General features: G+C 38.7%; 1 protein-coding gene across 3 annotated transcripts; it reads left to right on the forward strand.

Moving 5' to 3' along the window:
* Positions 1–1,522: 1,522 nt before the first annotated feature.
* cacybp.L (calcyclin binding protein L homeolog) lies at positions 1,523–12,373 on the forward strand. Of its 3 annotated transcripts, none has more exons than XM_041589319.1 (6): positions 2,060–2,214; positions 5,441–5,651; positions 7,451–7,547; positions 9,931–10,030; positions 10,386–10,480; positions 11,706–12,373. In XM_041589319.1, the coding sequence occupies exons 1-6, from the start codon at positions 2,194–2,196 to the stop codon at positions 11,860–11,862; spliced, it is 681 nt and encodes a 226-aa protein (XP_041445253.1). In that variant the 5' UTR covers positions 2,060–2,193; the 3' UTR covers positions 11,863–12,373.
* Positions 12,374–22,740: the final 10,367 nt, after the last annotated feature.

Raw genomic sequence — 22,740 nt, forward strand, 5'->3', positions numbered from 1 at the left:
CCATAAATTACACTTGCAAATACAAAGTCACAAGGAGTTGCCAGGTTTGGGCTACTAATTTAGAGCTCAGGTTGGTTTTCCAAGTAAAAACCTGCCAAAGTACAGATTTGGGCTAGGTATTGGAGCTTCAACAGGTTTCTACTACATTTATGAGTGCATGTTTGGTAATGTAGATTTTGTTTAACAATTTACCTACTGCCAAAAAAACTACTATAACCAACATGACATGTCCCATTTCCAGTCCTTGCTGCTGTTTTAGCCTGCTAGTCCCATCCTGTGTGCATTACAACTTGCTGCATCAGATATATAATAATATAGATAATGCACTGTTGCCAGGAAACCAGTATAACATAGAGCACAGATTGGGATGCAATTCTCTGTCATGAAATGATTGGTGACTCTAGTGTGTCATGAAGTGTTTAGTGGGGCATTTTGTGGGTATGTCCACAAAGTAGTCCAAATGTTTATGTGGCAGTTACATAAACAACCTTATTGGAAGCTTTGCAGCAATCATGTTGGCTAGGGTTAATTCAATACATTAAATCCATTTATTGGACACCTGCATTTTTATTGTTTCCCAGTTAGCTGAAGCCTGCAGCATTTGTTAAAGTAAAACTTTTTAAGTCTTTTGGGCATTGCTTAGGGTTGCCACCTGTTTGGTTTATAAGGCCTGTTCGAGTCTGAACTTTCTGTTCGATTTTCAGCCTAATGAAACCCGAACAATAATCTGGCCAATACATCAAAAGCATTTAAATACTAAGCTACTCACCTCAACATGGCTTAGTTACTATCAAGTACAGTTAATTTCTTATTATTACAGATACAAAAAAAGCAAATCAATCAAAAATAAGTGTTTTTTTTCTAAATTTGCATTGTTAAATTTCAGAGCTTTCTGGATAACTGATTTCTGTATAATAGATTTCATAACTGTAATTAAAGGATTGGGCTTAATCATCAAGCAGAATATAGCTAGAGATAGGGTTTCCACCAGGGCCGGATTTACATAGTGGATGCCCCTAGGCCAACTGCTGTTCAGCCTTGTGTTTTTATATTGTCATGAAACTCCTCAGTAACTTATAATATCCTTATATTTTACAAGAGGGGGTACTTTATTCACAATATAAACAAGGGCCGCTCACCATTCCCATTTAATGGCCCGGGTGCAATTAGCCCCGGACTCAGCACTTGTAAAGTGGAGCTGTTACACCTCCCCTCCAATATAGAATTCAATACTGCCTTATCCGTTGAAGGTCTTGCGCAGTCGGCGGCGTGACCCAGGTGCTCCCGCCCTGAGTCAGTCACTAAGAAGAATGTCCGTATGCACTGCACACCTCTATTTTCGTGGTTGCGCACTCAAGGGTCCAAAGAATCGATACATCTTGGTACTAAGAACAGAATCCGAAGTCTGACGTGTTTCGTGTCACTGCACTTCCTCAAAGGTCTCTGAGGAAGTGCAGAGGTTTCTAAGAAAGTGCAGTGACACGAAACGCGTCAGACCTCGGACACTGTTCTTAGTACCAAGGTGTATTTAATAAAGTAAAGTTTTTTACCTGAAGAAAAATCTTTGAATTGAGCGATTCTTTGGACCCTTGAGTGCGCTGCCACGAAAATAGAGGTGTGCAGGTGGCAACCCTACCCTAGCCCCGGGCCTTGGTAAGTTTTCCACAAATCTGGTTGCCATTTGTGTGGTTTTGAACCGGGCATCAACACTTAAAAACATTAAGTATACTGGATAGAAATCCAGCCAGTTGCATCTGAGTGATGCAATAACCTTGCCCTGGTGTCATAACTCTACCAACATGCCCACTTCTGATGTCATGCCCGTTCCTACATCACTGCCCCACCCCGTGTTCGGGTTTAGCTATCAGCAAAGGTGGCAACCCTAGCATTGCTGTTTATATGTGCACCTGCTTACTGCGACTTGCATTACACTTAGCATTGAAGCTCTAAGCAGTGTCGATAGGGGCGTGGTTGGGGAAGTGAAGGGACACGCGGAAGCACTATTGGGCAGGACCAAAACACCCGGAATAGGCCTAGTCTTGCGCAATATGCGTGGGCGGGGCCATCACTGGTGGGAAGGTATGGACTTGGAAAGGGGTGTTTTGCTTGACGTCACTAGTCGTTGCGGAAGGTTCCACTGGCATTGTAGTGCCAGTGAGTGTGCATCACAGTGTCCGTGCGCCTGGCCAAGATATGGAATCCGTTCTGCAAGAGGTGAGTAGGCAAGTGGCTGCCTTTCTTTAAAGAGAACATTGTTCCGCCGCCTGCATGTAAAGATGGGACTAAGCTGTGCACGTCTGAAACGTTATGTTTATGTACAGTGTTCTATGTGAGTGCGCAATGTTTGCGTTAATAACGGCTAATACGTTCCATAGTGGTAGCATGCACCCCCCACACACACACATTTTCTGGGTTCCATTTGTTCAAGTCTTTTAGCCCATGTCCCCCCAGCAGGGCGCCTCCCTATTCCTTTATAGAAAGGTGCGTGTAATAGGAAGCAGCAGTTATACGTATGACTCAATTAGTGCAAAAAAATCTGCAGGATCGCTGGGATCACAGATATTGATGCTTATGGCAAACCCACTGTGTGTATGTGTATGGGGAAGAAGCTGCTAAGTCTGGACAATATATTGTTCCTCTTCCTTCTTTTCCTCTTCTTGGCAATCCAACGAAACTGTTTAAACCGGTTGTTCACCTTCCAACACTTTTTCTTCAGTTCAGTTGTTTTTCAGATAGATCACCAGAAATAAAGACTTTTTTCAATTACTTTATATTTGTGATGGTTTTTCTAATATTGAAGTTTTAAAGGTTCATTTTCCCTTTCTGAAGCAGCCCTGGGAAGGGGTCACCGACTCTGTAAACTGTTCTAAACGGATACATATAAGGTGGCCATACACGGGCCGATAAAAGCTGCCGACAGACTGTGTCGGCAGCTTATTGGCCCGTGTATGGGGGCCCCCGATCGAGATCTGGCCGAAAGTCGGCCAGATCTCGATCGGATGGGACAGAAAATCCCGTCGGATCGCGGCCGCATCTGTTCGTTGATGCGGTCCCGCGATCCGACCGCCCGTTTACCGAATGCTAGGATCCGATCGTTGGGCCCTAGGGCCCACGATCGGATCTGCCCGATATTGCCCACCTCAAGGTGGGCATATCGGAGGGAGATCCGCTCGTTTGGCGACATCGCCAAACGAGCGGATCTATCCGTGTATGGCCACCTTAAGTTGATCCATTTCTTATCTTTGTCCCTGCTGAGCAGACTTCATTTCATTTAAGGGGATGTAAAGGCTAAAAAAATAAAATCCCATTTTTACTTTCTATAATGAAAAATAAATCTATCTCCAATATGCTTTAATCAAAAAATGTGTACCTTTTTTACAAGACACCTGACTGTATGCAGTGAAATTCCCACTTTGTTTTACTTGCTCTGACTGCTGAGGATAGGAAACTTCAGTCCCTAACTGCTCTGCAGGGAAACAATCATACTTTCAAACTGCAGGTGGGAGCCATCTTACTTCCCTGACCTCGAGCAGCTTTGCTTGTTTCCCTATAAAGCAGCCAGCGACGGTGTAAAGATTTGTATCCGCAGACCCAGTGCATCCTGCATTATCTGATTATTAGTCAGTATTGCTATATTGGCTTCTATTGCAGATATTTTTTGACTTGTGCTGTTTTGAAAATTTATGACGATCCCTAAGCTTAACCTCCCATCTGAAGCTCACACCACACTGAGCATGTGCATAGTCTTGATCTTGCTTAGATGCTTAATAAAGTTACAAGATAACGGAACCCTGCAGCCAACTTTGAAAACATAAATCATTTGTTTAATTAGGCTTCTGGTGCAGTAAATTCATGTTTATGTTTATTATACAAAATACAGCATTTCAAGCATTATTCTATTTTAGACTTTAGTTCCCCTTTTAAAGGCAGCTGTTAGAATTGATACAATAGTTGCTAATATTCCACAGATGCTGCTGAGAAATATATTGACTAATGTATCAAGCTGTGACAGTTCAGAATCTGCACCTGAATGACTGAGCTGCCACATTGAAATGCCAGAGGCAGGGACATTAAACTTTTTTAAACATCTTATTTCCCTAGTGTCTGGTATGCTGGTTTCTGTTAAAGGGATTGTTCACCTTCAAAACATTTTTTTCAGTTGATTTGATCAAGACTTTCGTCAGTTGCTTTCTATTTATTTATTATTGTTCACAGTTTCCCCAAAATTAAAGATTTAAGTCTCCGGCGTTTGTCTGGCAGCACAATAATCCAGATGCAGATTTTGAACTGTTACAATTTGTTACATTTCTCAGCAATATTTGTGGAATAATAGCAACTACTGTATCGATTATCAACAGCTGCCTTTAATTATTCTGCTCAGCAGAGCCAAAGATAAGAAATGTATCAACTAATCAATTTAGAACAGTTTACAGAATCAGCAACCACCCCCCCCGGTCCCAGAACTGTCATAATTAGAAAATGGAAAGTATTTGAAAAAAGGCTTTATTTCTGGTAGCTATCTGAAACCAACTGAACTGATCAAAAGTATTGGAAGGTGAACAAAGGGGACCGATCACCCACACATAAAAAGTGGCATAATAACAGTCCTTTGCAAATTAAACATAAAACCCAAATTAGTTTCTTATTAAAACATCCGTAACTGTAATATATGTGTTAAAAAAATCTAAGCTTTCAATTACATATTCACTTTCCATTCATTCAATTACATATTCACTTTCCATTCATTCAGTGCACCGCTCATATTCCCCCTCCCTTCTTACGGTCTGTTATTGTGTAGCCTGGACATTAAGGGTCTGGCCACACAATCAGATTCCGGGAGATCAGTCGCCCAGCAACAAAAATCCTCTCCTTTTCAGGGCGACCATCTCCCCAAACTGCCTTCCCCCTGACCTCCGCCGGCTAAAATGAAAATCGCCTGCGGGAATGCACACGCAGTGATTTGTTTTCCGAAACTGCCTCACAAGGAAACTTCTGGCGACTTCGGAAAACAAAGAGACGTGTGCATTGCCGCAGACGATTTTCATTTAGCCTGCGGAGGGCAGGGGGAAGGCAGTTTGGGGAGATTGTCGCCCCGATGAAGAGATTTTTCACTTGGCGACTAATTTCCCCGGATCTGCTAGTGTGGCCTGACCCTAAATCCCCCATTCTGGCTTATACATAAGATATTGGCTTTATACAAAACTTCCCTTAATTACAGTGTCCACAAATGGCCCCTACCTGCTTGCTGTGATTGTGAATTCCAAAACTAAAGGGAAGAAATGTAAATAATTTATATAGTACAAGTAAAGCTTATTTTGCTAAACTGACATGAAAGAAATGGATATCAAATTATTTCTTAGGGTGACTGGTCCCCTTTAATTAATTCAATTAATTAAAGGAACTCTGTCTATAACCCTTTGGATGCCACTTTGTTATTCAGCTTCAGAAAGACTTGGAAGAGGTGAAGCAGCTGCTTGAGAAAGCCACAAGGAAACATGTGCGTGATGTGTTGTTTGTGGAACAGCGTAAGCTGGAGACAGAAATATCTACCAAACAGCAGCAACAAGCAGGGGAATCTATGGAAACCCAGAAACCATCAGCCATTGTTCCTCCAATGACTAGCACATACACAGTCAAGATAAACAACTATGGTGAGGAGAAAAAAAACACATTCTGAAAAAAATAACATGTTTCATTTTGTAGGGGTTCTGATTGAAATGTGACACTGGTCCCCCATGCTACATATTTAAAAATAACTGTAGAGGAGGAAATGTAAAATCACTTGGGGGGTCAAATTGTTTGGAATGCGCCTCAGTCAGTTGTTGTTGTTATTATTATTATTATTATTATATTATATATTGTTGCTAGACAGCTGATCATCACACCACAATCTTGTTCTGGTGTCTCAGACATCCCTTGTACCTATTGCAGCTGGGCTTATGCACAATAAAGACATTTGGGAAGTTCTGTACTACACACATACAGGTTTGGGCTCATCTAACATCGAAAGGAGTTGCCACCACCCTATACAACATAACACAAAAAAATCCAATGGAGAGAATAGTTTTTCTTGCATCATAATATTTTACTGACTACTGACTTAGGCCAGTGAGCCATCAATTCATCCAGAATCCAACCACAAGTTAATTCTGGTAACAGAAAGAAGTATGCAAAATAGCATGTAGCCTTTAGCCTGTTCAAGTGCCCATAGATATATGGATCATATGTGATCCAGCTATCCAGCACTGATCTAGGATGCTGTCATGGGAAAAAAAAAAATTCAAAATGCATCAGTTAATATTGCTGCTCCAGCAGAATTCTACACTGAAATCTGTTTCTCCAAAGAGCAAACAGATTTTAATTTTGTAATCTGACATGGGGCTAGACATATTGTCAGTTTCCCAGCTGCTCCAAGTCATGTGACTTGTGCTCTGATAAACTTCAGTCTCTTGGAGTGATATCATCCCCCCCCCAGCAGCCTAACAACAGAACAATGGGAAGGTAATGAGATAGCAGCTCTTTAACTCAAGATAACAGCTGCCTGGTAGATCTACGAACAACACTCAATAGTAAAATCCAGGTCCCACTGCGACCCATTCATTTGCATTGAGTTGGAGAAACAACATCCTGCCAGAAAGCAGTTTCATCCTAAAGTTCTGACTCTTTCTGAAAGCTCATGACCAGGCAAATTTACCTGAGATGGCTGCCTACACACCAATATCACAACTTGAAAATATACACTTGCAGGTTGAAGAAATAAATTTATTTTGTAGAGTGAATTATGTGCAGTGTAAACAGTGTAATTTAGAAATAAAAACAACATCATAAAAATAATGACAGAATCCATTTAAATGTTGCCTATAGTGGTTTTTAGACAAATGTTCTGAGTATAAAGTAGAAACATTGTCTGACAAGACTCATAACAACCCAACAATACACTTTTGGGTTACTTATCATTGCCATGTGTTTATACACAATAGTTTTTATCAGATTTTTCACAGCTATTCTAATGTTGACTCATGTAGTGTGTGGATGGTATATATGTTTATACCTAATATTACGCTGGCCATAGACTCAAAGATTTTACCTCAATAACAGACCAATGATCATACGTCCTCATCTCCCGACCTGCCACTAACCATTCAGACCAAATAAAGCAGTAAAAGAACAGATTAGGCGATGTTCTCACCCGTACAGCAATCGTACGAAAGTTTATGTCTGACCAAGCTGGTGACAGTCTCCCACTCGGCAGAAATTTTCTAACCTGTCTGATCGACTGAACGACCGATCGGCATGGCAATATAAATGTCGGGACACTCCACACACAATGCGAAAACCTTACGAATAGAGGATTCGTACGATCGAATCTGTGCGTCTATGACCAGCTTTAGGGTGGTGTTTACCAAATACAGAATTGTTAATAACTGTGTCTCATGTTTTCTTTTTGCAGGGTGGGATCAATCTGACAAGTTTGTTAAAATCTATATTACTCTAAAGGGAGTGCAGAATATTTCTGCTGATAATTTGCAAGTCCATTTCTCAGAGAGGTAAGTAGATATGCATGTGCTCCCTAATTTTTTAATGTGTTCCTTTTTAGTTCAATGCATGTTAACTTTGCATGCAGAGTAGTAGTAGAACTGAATCTGATTAAATATCTACTATGTGTTAATCACTTATAGCTTCAACAATGTTTTTTTCCATGCAACCTTGATAACCATGTTTAAAGGGATACTGTCATGGGAAAACACATCAGTTAATAGTGCTACTCCAGCAGAATTCTGCACTGAAATCCGTTTTTCAAAAGAGCAAACAGATTTTTTATATGTTTAATTTTGAAATATGACATGGAGCTAGACATATTGTATTGTCAGTTTTCCAGCTGCCTCAAGTCATGTGACTTGTGCTCTGATGAACTTCAGTCACTCTTTACTGCTGTACTGCAAGTTGGAGTGATATCACACCCCTCCCTTTCCCCCCATCAGCCTAACAACAGAACAATGGGAAGGTAACCAGATAGCAGCTCCCTAACACAATATAACAGCAAACTTGTAGATCTAATAACAACACTCGATAGTAAAATCCAGGTCCCACTGTGACACATTCAGTTATATTGAGTAGGAAAAAAACAACCTGCCAGAAAAGAGTTCCATCCTAAAGTGCTGGCGCTTTCTGAAAGCAAAATGACCTGAGAGCTGCCTACATACCAATATTACAACTAAAAGAAAATACACTTGCTGGTTCAGGAAATACATTTTATAGAGTGAATTATTTGCAGTGTAAACAGTGTAATTTAGAAATAAAAACTACATCATACTAATCATGACAGAATCCCTTTAATTATATTAAACAAAAGTTCCTACAATCTGTTGTGCAATATGTAGTCCACTAATCTGACCCTAGTCAGCGGAATTCCATATCCATGAAACAAGGTAACATCAATCTGCAAATTCTGCAGTGTGCATGAGAGTTATTCTCACAGCCCTTAGAGCCCCATACACAAAGCTTCTTGCACATAGTCTTTGCACTGTGCTCTTTGCCAATCAGGTGCAAGGTGCAGCACTGATATGCTTACCAATATCAGGTGTTAAGTACTGGGCTTTTTAGTCTAATTTCCTCTAGTGCTTCTGGTTTGCACATTTCTAAATTAAAGGGATACTATCATAGGAAATTTTTTTTTCAAAATGAATCAGTCAATAGTGCTGCTACAGCAGAATTCTGCACTGAAATCCATTTCTCAAAAGAGTATTCAATTTTGAAATCTGACATGGGGCTAGACATTTTGTCAATTTCCCAGCTGCCCCTGGTCATGTGACTTGTGCCTGCACTTTTAGGAGAGAAATGCTTTCTGGCAGGCTGCTGTTTTTCCTTCTCAATGTAACTGAATGTGTCTCAGTGGGACATGGGTTTTTACTATTGAGTGCTGTTCTTAGATCTACCAGGCAGCTGGGAGCTGCTATCTGGTTACCTTCCCATTATTCTTTTGTTTGGCTGCTGGGGGGAAAAGGGAGGGGGATGATATCACTCCAACTTGCAGTACAGAAATAAAGAGTGACTGAATTTTATCAGAGTACAAGTCACATGACTTGGGGCAGCTGGGAAATTGACAATATGTCTAGCCCCATGTCAGATTTCAAAATTGAATATAAAAAAATCTTTTTGCTCTTTTGAGAAATGGATTTCAGAGCAGAATTCTGCTGGAGCAGCACTATTAACTGATTCATTTTGAAAACATTTTTTTTTCCCATGACAGTATCCCTTTAAGTAAAAGCTATGCCCGTGCCATGTCCTCTGCTTCCTGTACCCATCAATGTAAACCTCAGGTAGCACTGCATACAGAAATAGAGATACCTGTTAATGTGCCATTCTGAGACAAAACCAGTTGCAACTTTGGGGTCTAGAAACCTGTATGTGTCACATCCCTGTATAAATGAAAGCAGAAACTGGAGGGCCTTGTTCATACCGAGCACATTTTCTCTTTAGAGGGTGTGAAGGGGAAATAGCATGGATAAGAAAACAGTGATCTGTTGTTGCTTTATAGTGAAAGTAAAATGCAGAATTATTGAATATTTGTAATATTACATGAATATACTGAATGATTTTGTAATGCAAGCCCAATTTATTATGCTAAACACAGGCAGAATAAGCATAACTCCAAAGTTATGTGAATCAAACGATTTTATTGAGACATCACTTGTGTGATGTCTCAATAAAATTGTTTAATTTACATAACTTTGGAGTGCTGGTCCACATAGAAGATTATATATTCTCATTGACCACAGCACCCACCGATTATTAGAGGAAGAGTGTGAGTACTTACAGAACAATTATTATTCCAACGTTTTGGTCTTCCTTGAAGCCTTGTCTGGCCTAGAGTACATAAGGCCCTGCTCCCAGAGGATAGTTCATTGATACAAAGCTCTCATTTTGCAGGTCATTTGAATTGTTAGTGAATGATCTCAATGGGAAAAATCACACCATGACTGTAAACAATTTACTAAAGCCCATTTCTCCAGAGGGTAGCACAAAAAAAGTAAGTCTTTCTCCTTTGTAAAAATTATGCACTTATCAGCATGCATATATGTATTGTTGGGACCATCACAAGGCCAGCAACAGAAAAATAAATTCCATTATACCTTGACATATAAGGGCTTATTTACGAGCAGGAAGGCAGGTTGCAGAGTTCAAAAAAAGGTGCAATTTAAAAGTTTTGTTTTGCACCATGTCTTCCTACCCACCCCCAAACTTGCACTACATTCAGACGCACAATTTTTGGGGCATTAAGAAGCTGAAAAATGGCATCAATCTAAATATGTTCTGGATACTTAAAAAAAAAAAATATATATATATAATCAAAACTCACACTGTTCAATTTCCATCTCATATAGGTGAAGACAGACACGGTGCTGATAATGTGTAGAAAGAAATCTGAACAGAAATGGGAATTTCTAACACAAGTTGAGAAACAAACAAAAGAAAAAGAGTGAGTATCTGTACCAAGTTTGGATAATTTATGGACATAACGTTTATTCAATATGTTCATGTTGGAAGGCCTGGAAAGTATTGGAACCCACAAATATTACAATCACATTTACACATTAATCGATTTTAAATATAAACAGGCAGAATTTATATGAACATGCATCAATATGTATGTATGTATGTATGTATGTTTATTTCTATAGCGCTCCTTGAGGGCAAAGCACTGTACAGCAAAACAATAAATTTGTATTGACAAACAAGGGGTCATTGAAGTAAAAATTTACAATAGTTGCATTATTAGAAATACAATTCACATAAATATAAAATATAATTACAATACAGATTAAGTGCTCAGTGTCAAGGAAACAAAAGGCTAGAGGACCCTACCCTTTAGGGCTTACAGTCTGATATGGTCAAAAACCAATGGCAAACAGATTTTTGCTTTTATTGTTCTTCCTGCAACGACTGAAAAAACCTAATCACTGATTGGTTTCCAGGGGTTATTGCCCATATAAAAATTTGCAAGGTTCTGATAAGTCTGCCTAAAACAGTTTTTAATAAGGGACTGCCTGAGAACAAACTAACTGCATTTCTATAATAATGAGCAGTTTCTATTATAATGTTCAACTTAAAAGCCCATATTAATGTTATGTAATTTTAATAACGGCATAGGACTGCTATGTTGTATTGTATTGTATAAAATTGGATCAATCTGTTTGTCAAGCTGATTTACTTCATTAATTTAGTTACCCTGAAAAAGCACATGAAACACTGCAGTAGGTCGATAGATGCCCTTCTGGTATTTTTAAGACCTTATTTCATGTTATCATTTAGAATCCGGGACTGGATCATTATAACCCTTATGACATGGGGTTAGTGGACATTTGTCAAGTCAGTTATGAAGTCACAGGAAGCAACAGAATAGCCTAATGCCATAAGTGTAATGGAGTTGCCCTTCAAGGAATTATACGTTTACAAAATAAACTGAATTTATTTGTTAACAGACTAAGGTTTTTGTTTTTACCTATTTCCTTTTCACTCTAGACTGTAGGCTAAAATGCCTATGTTCATTTACACTGGTATTTTGGTCCCACGTGATTTTTATTGTACAGTGGATGCAAGTTATCGCGACTATTGAGCTTAATTTTAATACTTGGTGTTTGCCATGGTTTTTGTATATTAAACTCAGTGTAACATCACAATATATCATCTTTTTTTCCCTTTAGAAAACCACCATTAGACACAGATGGAGACCCAAGTGCAGGGTTAATGAATGTCTTGAAGAAGATATATGATGAAGGAGATGATGAAATGAAGAGAACACTTAACAAAGCTTGGGTGGAATCACGAGAAAAACAAATGAAAGGCGATCAGGAATTCTGAACATAAGCTTATGCCTTAAACAATGCCTACGTTCAGGGACAGACCTAGTTGTAACTCCTGGAGAATCTTTTTTAAGTCCACTGTTTACAATTCATTAATGCCCTGCCATGGAAACTGCTGCTGTTGCATTTCATGCCCAATTGGATTAGAAGCTGCATGGTTTATATTCCTGAAAGATTCATTTATATACCTCCCTTACCTAGTAACAGTTTTGATTACTGGCTATAATGAATTTCTATCTTTGTGTCTTTAACAGGCACTTGAGCAGGGAATATGTATACATCTCATGGGAGGAATATGTAAACATCTCATGGGAAGCCGTTACAGCTACAGGTTTATTTTTGCACCATGGATGCTGCTCACTGTGCATGCAATTACATGCAGAGTAAATGTTGACCTCAGCCTGGAGGTGCTCTCTTAATGTCGGTGTCATAGAAGTGTTCAATGTGTAATTTTGTTAAAATGTCGGGTTAAAAATTGTTAATTAAAGAGACCCATAACAAAAATGGCATACATTTTCATGTGTCAAGTGCAAATCTTTTATGAATGAATGTATCTTACTTGAACACTGTATAGCTTTTTTAGAGAAGAATAAGAATAAATTGTACACTAGATTTTACAATATCAGTATAGTATAGAACATCTGTGACAAGTTCATTTTGTTTTAAAGGGAGTCTAAACACAAAAGAAATAATAGTAATATAATAATTATAGTAATATTGTAAACTTATCAAAGTTTTATCAAAGGTGGAATTTATAATTGATGTGAATTGTTGTTTTTTTTTGTTTTTTTTTTTACAAATTTTAATGTACGCACAACTCGAATGGAAGGTTAGTTATAAAAACATTTGATTGAATGGGAACGATCCGAAATGTTGTTTTTGTATCTGAATCGAATACAAACGAAACGCAAATCTAATTTTTCTCTGAATAAAATATCAGGATGACTATTAACATATTGATATGGTTCAACAGACCTCTGCCATTGACTTCTAAATGAATTCGGGCAGGTTTTAGGTGGCGAATATTTGAATTAGAACTGTTTCCAAGGTCAAGGTGTGATAAATTTCACATTCAAATTTACATATGAATTGGGGGATTAAAATTTGAATGTGTGAATTTTGACACCAAGCAAAAAAATCATAAATTCTAATTTGAATATGCTATTTGACCCTTAAGAAATCTACCCCTTTTTCCAAGCACTTTTGTAATTTGCATTCAGTTTCTCTTTAGTGGCTTTTGAGATATTGTACAGCTCTGAAGCAAACCCTAACTGTATATGCACTTCCTGGATTTAATTAACCTTAGTTGAGCCAACAGCAAATATGAAAAACCCACTACAAATAGAAAATGATTATACATTTCATAAGTGCTCAGAAAAGCAACCTTAGTAAGATAATTCATTATTTTTTTTGGGGGGATGGTGTTAGATTCCCTTCAGGAAGGAAAGTCCATACTTGTTATATTTTTGCAAAATTAGGAAGTGTCTCAAGTCACGGGTTAATAAATGAAACGGCTTTAATTCCAAACTTTTAAAATCACGTATTTGTATGAATATGACGTGACTGATCACCTGACGCTTTTCACACTTCATCAGAGCCAGAACTAGGCATGAAATGCGTCAGGTTATCATACCTGTTCATACAAATGTGAATTGAAGGTACCTGTATGTAGTTTTTAAAAGTTTGGAAATAAAGCCTTTTAATTTTTTAATCTGTGATTTAAGAGACACTTCCTAAGTTTGCAAAAATTGGATTTGAGTAGACTGGGGCGGAAGCCAGCACAGGAAGTTGTAGAGTAGATGCAGGTGTGTCTGTGAGAGGAGAGTCCGGTGCATAGACATACTTATTATAGTTTACAATTTCTTTCACAATTTACATAATCATGAATTATGTATATTTAAGTAAATCTCTCCTTTAATCTTGCCCAGTATTCTTATAGCATAAGGGGTCAGCCTTAATTTAATGGAACTACAGGAGATGGTCTTTTACTTATCGAATTTTCTATGCTAGATTTATGCCAATTTGTATGCATTATACAAAAATGGGGGGTTGTGGGAGCACTCAAAAGGCTAAGTTAAAGTATATTTAAGTATAATGGAAGTGCTACTTTTTAATGCACATTCCCTGCATGTTGCATGTTTTAAATCTTCTAAAATACACAATGTGTTATTCCACTGTGAGCTGTGTAAATAGAGGCACAGGAAACAGTATCTTTTACACGGCTTTATAAATATGCCCAAAGTGAGCCAAAATTAGTATGGTCACACTAAGCCTGATTCAAGAAGGGGAAAATGCTTGAAGGAGAAAAAATCTGTTCAAACCATAGCATGACAATTATAAGTAGGAATAACAAAGGCAATAGGCATGACAAATGTCTATATTCCACAGATGTTTAGCAATGTTCCAGTACCCAGTAGCACCCAGTTTTTTTTACATCACCATCATGTGATAAATTCAACAAACAATATCAAAATGGATTCAAATTAATCTTCTTTCCACTATGATGATCTGTAAGGATGTAACTAACTTCTCTCTCCCTCAGATAGACCAGGGTATTGCAGTAAAATAATGGAAGCTGCAGACAACGTTAAGCACCGACAGACAATTTGTATCCTCTAATCTTGTAACGTTTGATACAAGAACTGAGATAAAAACTACATTTTAAAGTGGACCTGTCACCCAGACACAAAAATCTGTATAATAATAAAAGTATTTTTCAAATTAAACATGAAATCCAATTTCTATTTTTTATTAAAGCATTCCTAGCTGTTGTAAGCTCATTTAAAAATCTCAGCTGTCAATCAAATATTGTCTGCCCCTCCTCTATGCCCGTGGCATAGAGGCGGGGCAGACAATTACTTTCACTTTCCATTCTGCACTTCTTAGATGTCACTGCTCTCCATATATTCCCCCCGGTTTTTTTTACCATTTAATTGTGTAGCCAGGGCATGGGGATGGACATCGGGTCCCCCATTCTGGTGCACAAACAAGATTCTGAGATGATGCAAGGCCTGTCTTAATAACAGTGTCCACAAAATGGCTGCTGCCTGTTTGCTATAATTTTGAAATCCCAGACTGAAGGAAGCAAGATTCAAATAATTGATATAGTGTAATTAAAGTTCATTTTGCTTGACTAATGTGATAAAATAGGATTTTGAATAATTTTTTTGGGTGACGGGTCCCCTTTAAGGAAAGACAAATGCTCAAGTAATACATTTGGAATTATTTAGCCTGAAGTTATTTCAATACCTTACAATCAATACTAATGATCTTTTAGGATAGCTTATAGCTACTCCTTGAGTAAAATATCTGTGACATTAAACCATAAAATATAATGCAACGTATAGTGATCCACTTTAGTTGCATTATTAATGACATTTTTGTTGGTGAGGGCCACATTTAACCTCACTGCAGTACCTCTGTAAAAAGTATGCTTCTTAAAGGGGCTGTGCACCTTTCAGCACTTTTTTCATTTCAGTTGGTTTCAGATAGTTGACCAGAAATAAAGACTTTGTTTCCAGCAACCTCCTATTTGTGAACTTTTTCTAACATTCAAGTTTGTCTCTAAGTCAAAAGAAGGATTATGTTTTATATTGCTGTCTACACCACTACTGTGCACCTGTATAAAGTAAAAGTGAACAGATGTCTTTATTGAGGTAAGGTTTATCCATATACCCACAGTTTTCTGCCTACTGCACCCAAACAGCCCCACAAAGGCCCAATATAAAGCACCAGTCTATGGAGACTTACAGCATTCCGACGGAAAAGAAATATGGTCATCCCTATAAGCTACTGTAACAAATGCCTGGGTGGTGATGGGTGTAATTTAGATCAACTGAATAAATTCTACTGCATTAGAAACAATCCTTGAGACAAGTTCATCTGCAAAAAAATGCATGTTCCTTATGTACAGTAATTAATGTACTGTTGCCCTGCACTGGTAAAAATGGCATGTTTGCATCAGAAACACAACTATAGTTTATATAAACAAGCTGCTGTGTAGCCATGGGGGCAGCCATTCAAGCACAGGGTACACAGAAGATAACAGAAACGTCCTGGAGAATCCCATTGTATACTACAGAGCTTACCTGTTATCTGTTGTATATCCTGTGCCCTTTCTCCTTTGACATCTTTGAATGGCTTCCCCCATGGCTGTCTACAGATTTTCTTCATTAGAACACCTTGTCTTACTCCCTCCAGTTCTTAATGACTACCAGCCTATTATCAATTTTATCTTTTTGACCTCACCTGGCGAGCACCTCAAAACACACTTCTCAGCACGGAAGTCGTCATCTTGTTTTCAGACCCTATTCAAAATTAGCAACTTTATTACTCAAGAGCGGTGTGCCTGAACATACGAAAGTGCAAGACATTGCCCGTAGATTCTTTATCTAATTAGCATGTTCATGACTGTGAGTTACCATTTTTTGTCCAGTTTAATTTAAATATTATACATAACTGTGGTTTTAAAGAAATAAAAGTTTCCAGCTGCTCCATAACGTGACCAGTATTTTGGAAGCATGGGGAATGTATTTTTACATAGGTAAGAAATATGCTATTCCGTCAGAAGGTGGCAGCAAATCTTAAGTTTAGATGTATGGAAATCCTATGGGAAGTGTGTCCTAGAATCCGGTGGAGGTCATTGCTACTCTAGTATTAAAGAAGAAGGAAAGATTAAAATTAAGTAAGCTTTATCAGAAAGGTCTATATAAATACACCATTAAACCCTAAAAGTAATGCTGCTCTGAGTCCTCTGTCAAAAGAAACACCACATTTCTTACAACTTCTGTATCAGACTTCCTTCTTTCAGCTTAAACCTCCAGGGCAGGGCTTGCTCAGTTTGCTCCTCTTTCCATCTCCCCTGCCCTCCTCCCCTCCCTGCTGTAATCTGAGCCCAGAGCTATGAGTGAGCAGGGAGAGACTCAGACAGGAAGTGATGTCACACCAAGCTAATATGGCAGCTGCTATCCTAAACAACCAGAGAGATCTTGTAGAGCTGTTTACTCAGGTATGGTAAAGCATTCTACAGAATAAATATTGTGTTATAGCTTGCAATGTTGTGGTTAATCTATTGGCAATAAACTGCTTCAGTAGCTTTCCTTCTCCTTTAAGGGATGGGGCTAGAGAAAGCCTCGCTTTTGCCTAAATACTCTGGTAAAACGTTATGACCACTGCTTTATTTCATAGGCTGCTTCTAGAGGCAGGTTAATGTTGCATTAGCTCACCCCCAGAGAAGAAAAGTAGATACTCGGAAGATGGATGCGTGGAACTCCGCTGAAGACTCTGCACCAAGGGGTAAGTACACATTATGGGGCATTGGGGGGGGGGTAGTTAGCCTGGGGGGAGGATGGAGGGAGGTCTACCTGTGGTGGGGGGTACAGTTTTTTTTTCTCACAGGTTGAATTCTCCTTTAAACACAGTTGCCCTTACACACACGCACATACTTCAACACCATGGGGCACATTTACTTAGCTCGAATGAAGGATTCGAATGCAAAAAACTGATACGTTTTTTTTTTGGCTACTTTGACCATCGAATTGGCTACTTCGACCTTCAACTTCGAATCGAACGATATGAACTAAAAATCGTTCGACTATTCGACCATTCGATAGTCGAAGTACTGTCTCTTTAAAAAAAACTTCGACCTCCTACTTCGCTGCCTAAAACCTACCGAACCTCAATGTTAGCCTATGGCGAAGGTCCCCATAGGCTTTCTAAGATTTTTTTGGTCGTAGAAAAATCGTTCGATTGATGGATTAAAATCCTTCGAATCGTTCGATCGAACTAATTGCGGTAAGGCATTTGGATGGTCTATTGTTTGAAGGGGTGCTGACGATAAGATGTAAGCCTTTTATAGGCTTATTGCAGGTTCTTAATAAGTGGACATGGCTGCTCACACTGGGAGCTCCCTCCCATTGCAGGTATATAGCTCTGGCAGGGGGCCAGAGCTATATACCTCAGAACCCTTCTGTTTCAACCAGGGGAATACAAGATTATATAGCTACATGGAACATGCCATTCATGCACATCAGCAGCAGATGGCTCTAAAGCAGCAAATGGAACATCTGAGACAGTCACCATTTTCAATATATGGTATGGGTATGGTACAGGTATGGGATCTGTTATCAGGAAACCTGTTATCCAGAAAGCTCTGAATTACTGAATGATCATCTCCCATAGACTTCATTTTATCCAAATAATCCAAATTTTTAAAAATGATTTTCTTTTTCTCTGTAATAATAAAACAATACATTGTACTTGATCCAAATTAAGATATAATTAATTCTTATTGGAAGCAAATCCCCTTGCAGATATAACCTTTGACCAGAGCCCTCCTTGCCAGTCCATCATTTGATCAGGGCTCCTCTTAGCCCATAGCCAACCAAAGCATAGGAAATGTTGGTATTTAAGTCATTCAGTCATAGTTCCAGGGGACAGCCCCACTGTTTGGGAACCATTATATAGGGCCTCATAGGGTTATTATGCCCCTATGGCTTTAAATCCCTACACTTCCTGATCTCCCTAGTTGCTGGGTAGATGCCTATGTAGCTAGTTGTAATTTACATATCCCAGTTATTGGCCAAGATGTGTTATGACCACATCCTGTCACAGTTTGGTATAGTGAGTGAGAAGGGGTGGATCTTCCTCTTTGGCTTTTGTTTGCTGGTCCAGCTGGATGTTTCGAGGGAATATAATAACATGTGAGAAATTACATTTAATTAAATGAGTGTAAGAAATAAATGCAGTTACAAGTTCTAGAAGTGGAAATAATCACATACAAATGAAGCTCACAAAATATAAAAATGTTTTGAAGGACTTGGAAAGCTGTCAATAACCCACACTATAAAACTGGTGCAGGGTGTACAGCCTGTAGTGCATGCAAGGAGCAATGTGCCAATGGCTCTCACACAAAAACTTAAACAGAGCTGCAAAGCATGGAAACAACAGGTATCATAAAGGGAATAGAAGATCCTACAGAATAGGTCAATTAAATTGTAATTGATCAAAATAAAGATAGATATAACTGAATAAAGACTTGAATAAGTGCTTTAAAATAGAGGCCCACTAGAACTAGAAATGCTGGGAGAAATGTCTTGTGCTAATGAGCTAAAATTTTCTCCACATTGGATTCATCTAATGGATTTTGGCAGATACCTTTGGATGAAGAGAGCCAGAAGTTATGTACATCCAATACACCTTTTGGCCGATACTGTTTTCAGCAGTTGCCTTTTGGGCTTAGTTCAGCACCAGAAGTGTTTCATCGTGCTATTGGCCAAATGATGGAAGTTATACCTGGAACTGCAGTGTATATGGATGATATCCTTGTGTGGAGTAAAGATGTAAAGGTACATGATGCTAGACTGGAGCAAGTACTTGAAAAAGCTAGTCAGAACAATTTAAAGCTTAATAGACAGAAATGCAATTTTTGCCAATCCTCTATAAAATACGTAGGAGAATACTTGACATGGGCCATTGTCCAGAAGAAGATAAAATAGCCGCAATCAAAGATATGCCTGTTCTGCAATGTAAGATAGATGTACATGGCTTAATGGGAATGAGTAACTTTGTGGGCCGATTTGGCACACAATGCATAAGAGACTTACTGAAAGCAAATACTGACCAGGAATGGAATGAATATCACAATGCTGAGTTAGAAGACATTAAAAAATCTTTAACAACAAACCCAATACTACAGTATCCTTCCTTGCCAATTAAATTGTCTACTGATGCATCACAGAAAGGCCTTGGGCAGTTCTTTTTAAAAAAAGAAGGACTCTTGGCTGCTAGTCGCTTATGCCTCCATGAGATGCAAACATGCAAATATGAGTGCAAGGTTTTCCATGGCTTATGCAAGGAAACCCTTGCACTCATATTTGGCTGCGAAAAATTTCATGAATATTTGCATGGTTGTGAGTTTCAAGTAGTAACACACTATCCCCCACATGTAATAAAAGGCACTAAGTTTGCCCAGGAGCAGTAACCAGTAGCAACCAATAAGATGTTTGCTTTTAAACATGTGACCAGGAAATTCTACCTGCTGATTGGTTGCTATAGGTTACTGCCCCGGGCAAACTTAGTGCTTTTAATTACATAACCCCTTATGTGTATTGGAGTGGGAACACCTCAGAAAATACCTTTAATGATGACATTTCTGCACGACAACTTAAGTCATGCCCTATGGTCTCAAATAGCCAAGGTCACAGAACAAGATGAAATACTGATGAAAGTCAAACATGCCATTGAGAACCATAATGCAGCATCAGGTGTTCCTGTTGCATCCCTCCAATATCTTCATGAATTTTCTGAAGTCGGTGTCCTGATCCAAGGCTCTAGGAATTATTATTCCCTTATCAATGATCAAATTGATTTTATCAAGGCTTCACAAAGGGCATGTAGGAATAGAGAAAGTTAAAAGAAGAGCATGCACATGACTTTACTGCCAACCATGAGTGAAGATATTGTGCAATTTATCAGTCAGTGTCAGGCTTGCCAAAAGTATCAAAATAAACAACCAACAAATTCGTACCTTGATATAGAATATACAGTTTCTCCTTGGGAGAAAATTGGTATGGACATTTTCACTTTTAGTGGACAATAATATCTAGCAGTTATGGACTACTTCTCAAACTATCCTGAACTGGCAAAGCTACAAGATTTGCAAGCTAAAGAGGCAGTCAAGCACAGTAACTCAATTCTAGCTAGACATGGCCTAGACCTAGGGGCAGATTTATCAAAGGCTGAGGTGAATTTTCAAATTGAAAAATTCAAATTTCAAGCTATTTTTGTGAACTTCAACTATGGAATAGTCCAAATTCATTAGAATTTGCAAAAACTTTGAGAACTCTAAATTTATCATGTACTGTATATACTCAAGTATAAGCCGAGTTTTTCGGCATCCAAAATGTGCTGAAAGAGTCAACCTCGGCTTATACTCGAGTCAGCAGGCAGTAGCTGAGATTGCAGTAACTTTTAATCATTCCTATACCAACAGTTCGCTTGGGGAGAGACTGCAATATCACACAGCGCCCTCTGTTGGTTATATGAAAGAATAACAGTGCGCCCTCTGTTGGTTATATGAAAGAATAACAGTGACTGCAATATCACACAGCGCCCTCTGTTGGTTATATGAAAGAATAACAGTGCGCCCTCTGTTGGTTATATGAAAGAATAACAGTGACTGCATTATCACACAGCGCCATCTGTTGGTTATATGAAAGAATAACAGTGCTCCCTCTGTTGGTTATATGAAAGAATAACAGTGACTGCAATATCACACAGCACCCTCTGTTGGTTATATGAAAGAATAACAGTGCGCCCTCTGTTGGTTATATGAAAGAATAACAGTGAATGCAATATCACACAGCGCCATCTGTTGGTTATATGAAAGAATAACAGTGCGCCCTCTGTTGGTTATATGAAAGAATAAGAGTGACTGCAATATCACACAGCGCCATCTGTTGGTTTATGAAAGAATAAGAGTGACTGCAATATCACACAGCACCCTCTGTTGGTTATATGAAAGAATAGCAGTGTGCCCTCTGTTGGTTATATGAAAGAATAACAGTGACTGCAATATCACACAGCGCCATCTGTTGGTTATATGAAATAATAACAGTGACTGCAATATCACACAGCACCCTCTGTTGGTTATATGAAAGAATAACAGTGACTGCAATATCACACAGCACCCTCTGTTGGTTATATGAAAGAATAACAGTGACTGCAATTTCACACAGCGCCCTCTGTTGGTTATATGGAAGAATAACAGTGACTGCAATATCACACAGCACCCTCTGTTGGTTATATGAAAGAATAACAGTGACTGCAATATCACACAGCGCCATCTGTTGGTTATATGAAAGAATAACAGTGACTGCAATATCACACAGCACTCTCTGTTGGTTATATGGAAGAATAACAGTGACTGCAATATCACACAGCGCCATCTGTTGGTTATATGAACGAATAACAGTGACTGCAATATCACACAGCACCCTCTGTTGGTTATATGAAAGATTAACAGTGACTGCAATATCACACAGTGCCCTCTGTTGGTTTTATGAAAGAATAACAGTGACTGCAATATCACACAGCGCCCTCTGTTGGTTATATGAAAGAACAACAGTGACTGCAATATCACACGGCACCCTCTGTAGGTTATATGAAGGATTAACAGTTATGGCAATATCACACAACGTCCTCAGTTGGTTATTCGAAAGATTAACAGTGATGGCAATATCACACAGCACCCTCTGCACATGGTAGTGGACAGTGGGACAATGCACACAGTAATCTGGTTGGAAATTCTCTGTCACCATCAACTTTGCAAAGAAGTCCGGTTGATCGCTGGGGGGTCGCTTTGGCAGAATGTGCGCTGCTGGGAGACAGGGCTGTAGTTGTATCTAGGCTTATACTTGAGTCAATAAGTTTTCCCAGTTTTCGTAGGTAAAATTAGGTACCTCGGCTTATACTCGGGTCGGCTTATACTCGAATATATATGGTACTGTCTCTTTAAAAATTCAACTTTGACCATTCACCATCTAAAACCTGCCAAATTGCTGTTTCAGCTGTGGGGGTCCTCCTAGAACCTATTTGGAGTCAATTGGTGGAATTTGAAAAATCAAAGTTTTTATTTGAAAACGGACCTATTTGTCCCAAGAAAACTTCGACTTAATTTCGGTTGGTCTTTTTGAAATATAATTTTGGAGTTTTTTCAATTTGAAATTCGACCCTTGATAATTATGCCCCTTAGAGTTGTTCAAATAGAAGAGATGGGGTTGGTGGTCAGTACCAAATTCAAAAAAAGTTATGTCCAATTCCTTAATGCTTGCTCTGTGCTGCAACTGCTTAGTGGAATCGAAAATAAAAGAAGTAA

The sequence above is a fragment of the Xenopus laevis genome, chromosome 4L, assembly GCF_017654675.1.
Source record: "Xenopus laevis strain J_2021 chromosome 4L, Xenopus_laevis_v10.1, whole genome shotgun sequence".
NCBI lineage: Eukaryota > Metazoa > Chordata > Amphibia > Anura > Pipidae > Xenopus > Xenopus laevis.

Excerpts from the sequence above, each read along its gene's own strand:
- cacybp.L (XM_041589319.1), top strand. The coding sequence starts at position 2,194 with ATGGAATCCGTTCTGCAAGAG. Across the intron at positions 5,652-7,450 it reads AGTCAAGATAAACAACTATG|GGTGGGATCAATCTGACAAG; the intron begins GTGAGGAGAAAA and ends TTCTTTTTGCAG. Across the intron at positions 10,481-11,705 it reads AAACAAACAAAAGAAAAAGA|AAAACCACCATTAGACACAG; the intron begins GTGAGTATCTGT and ends TTTTCCCTTTAG.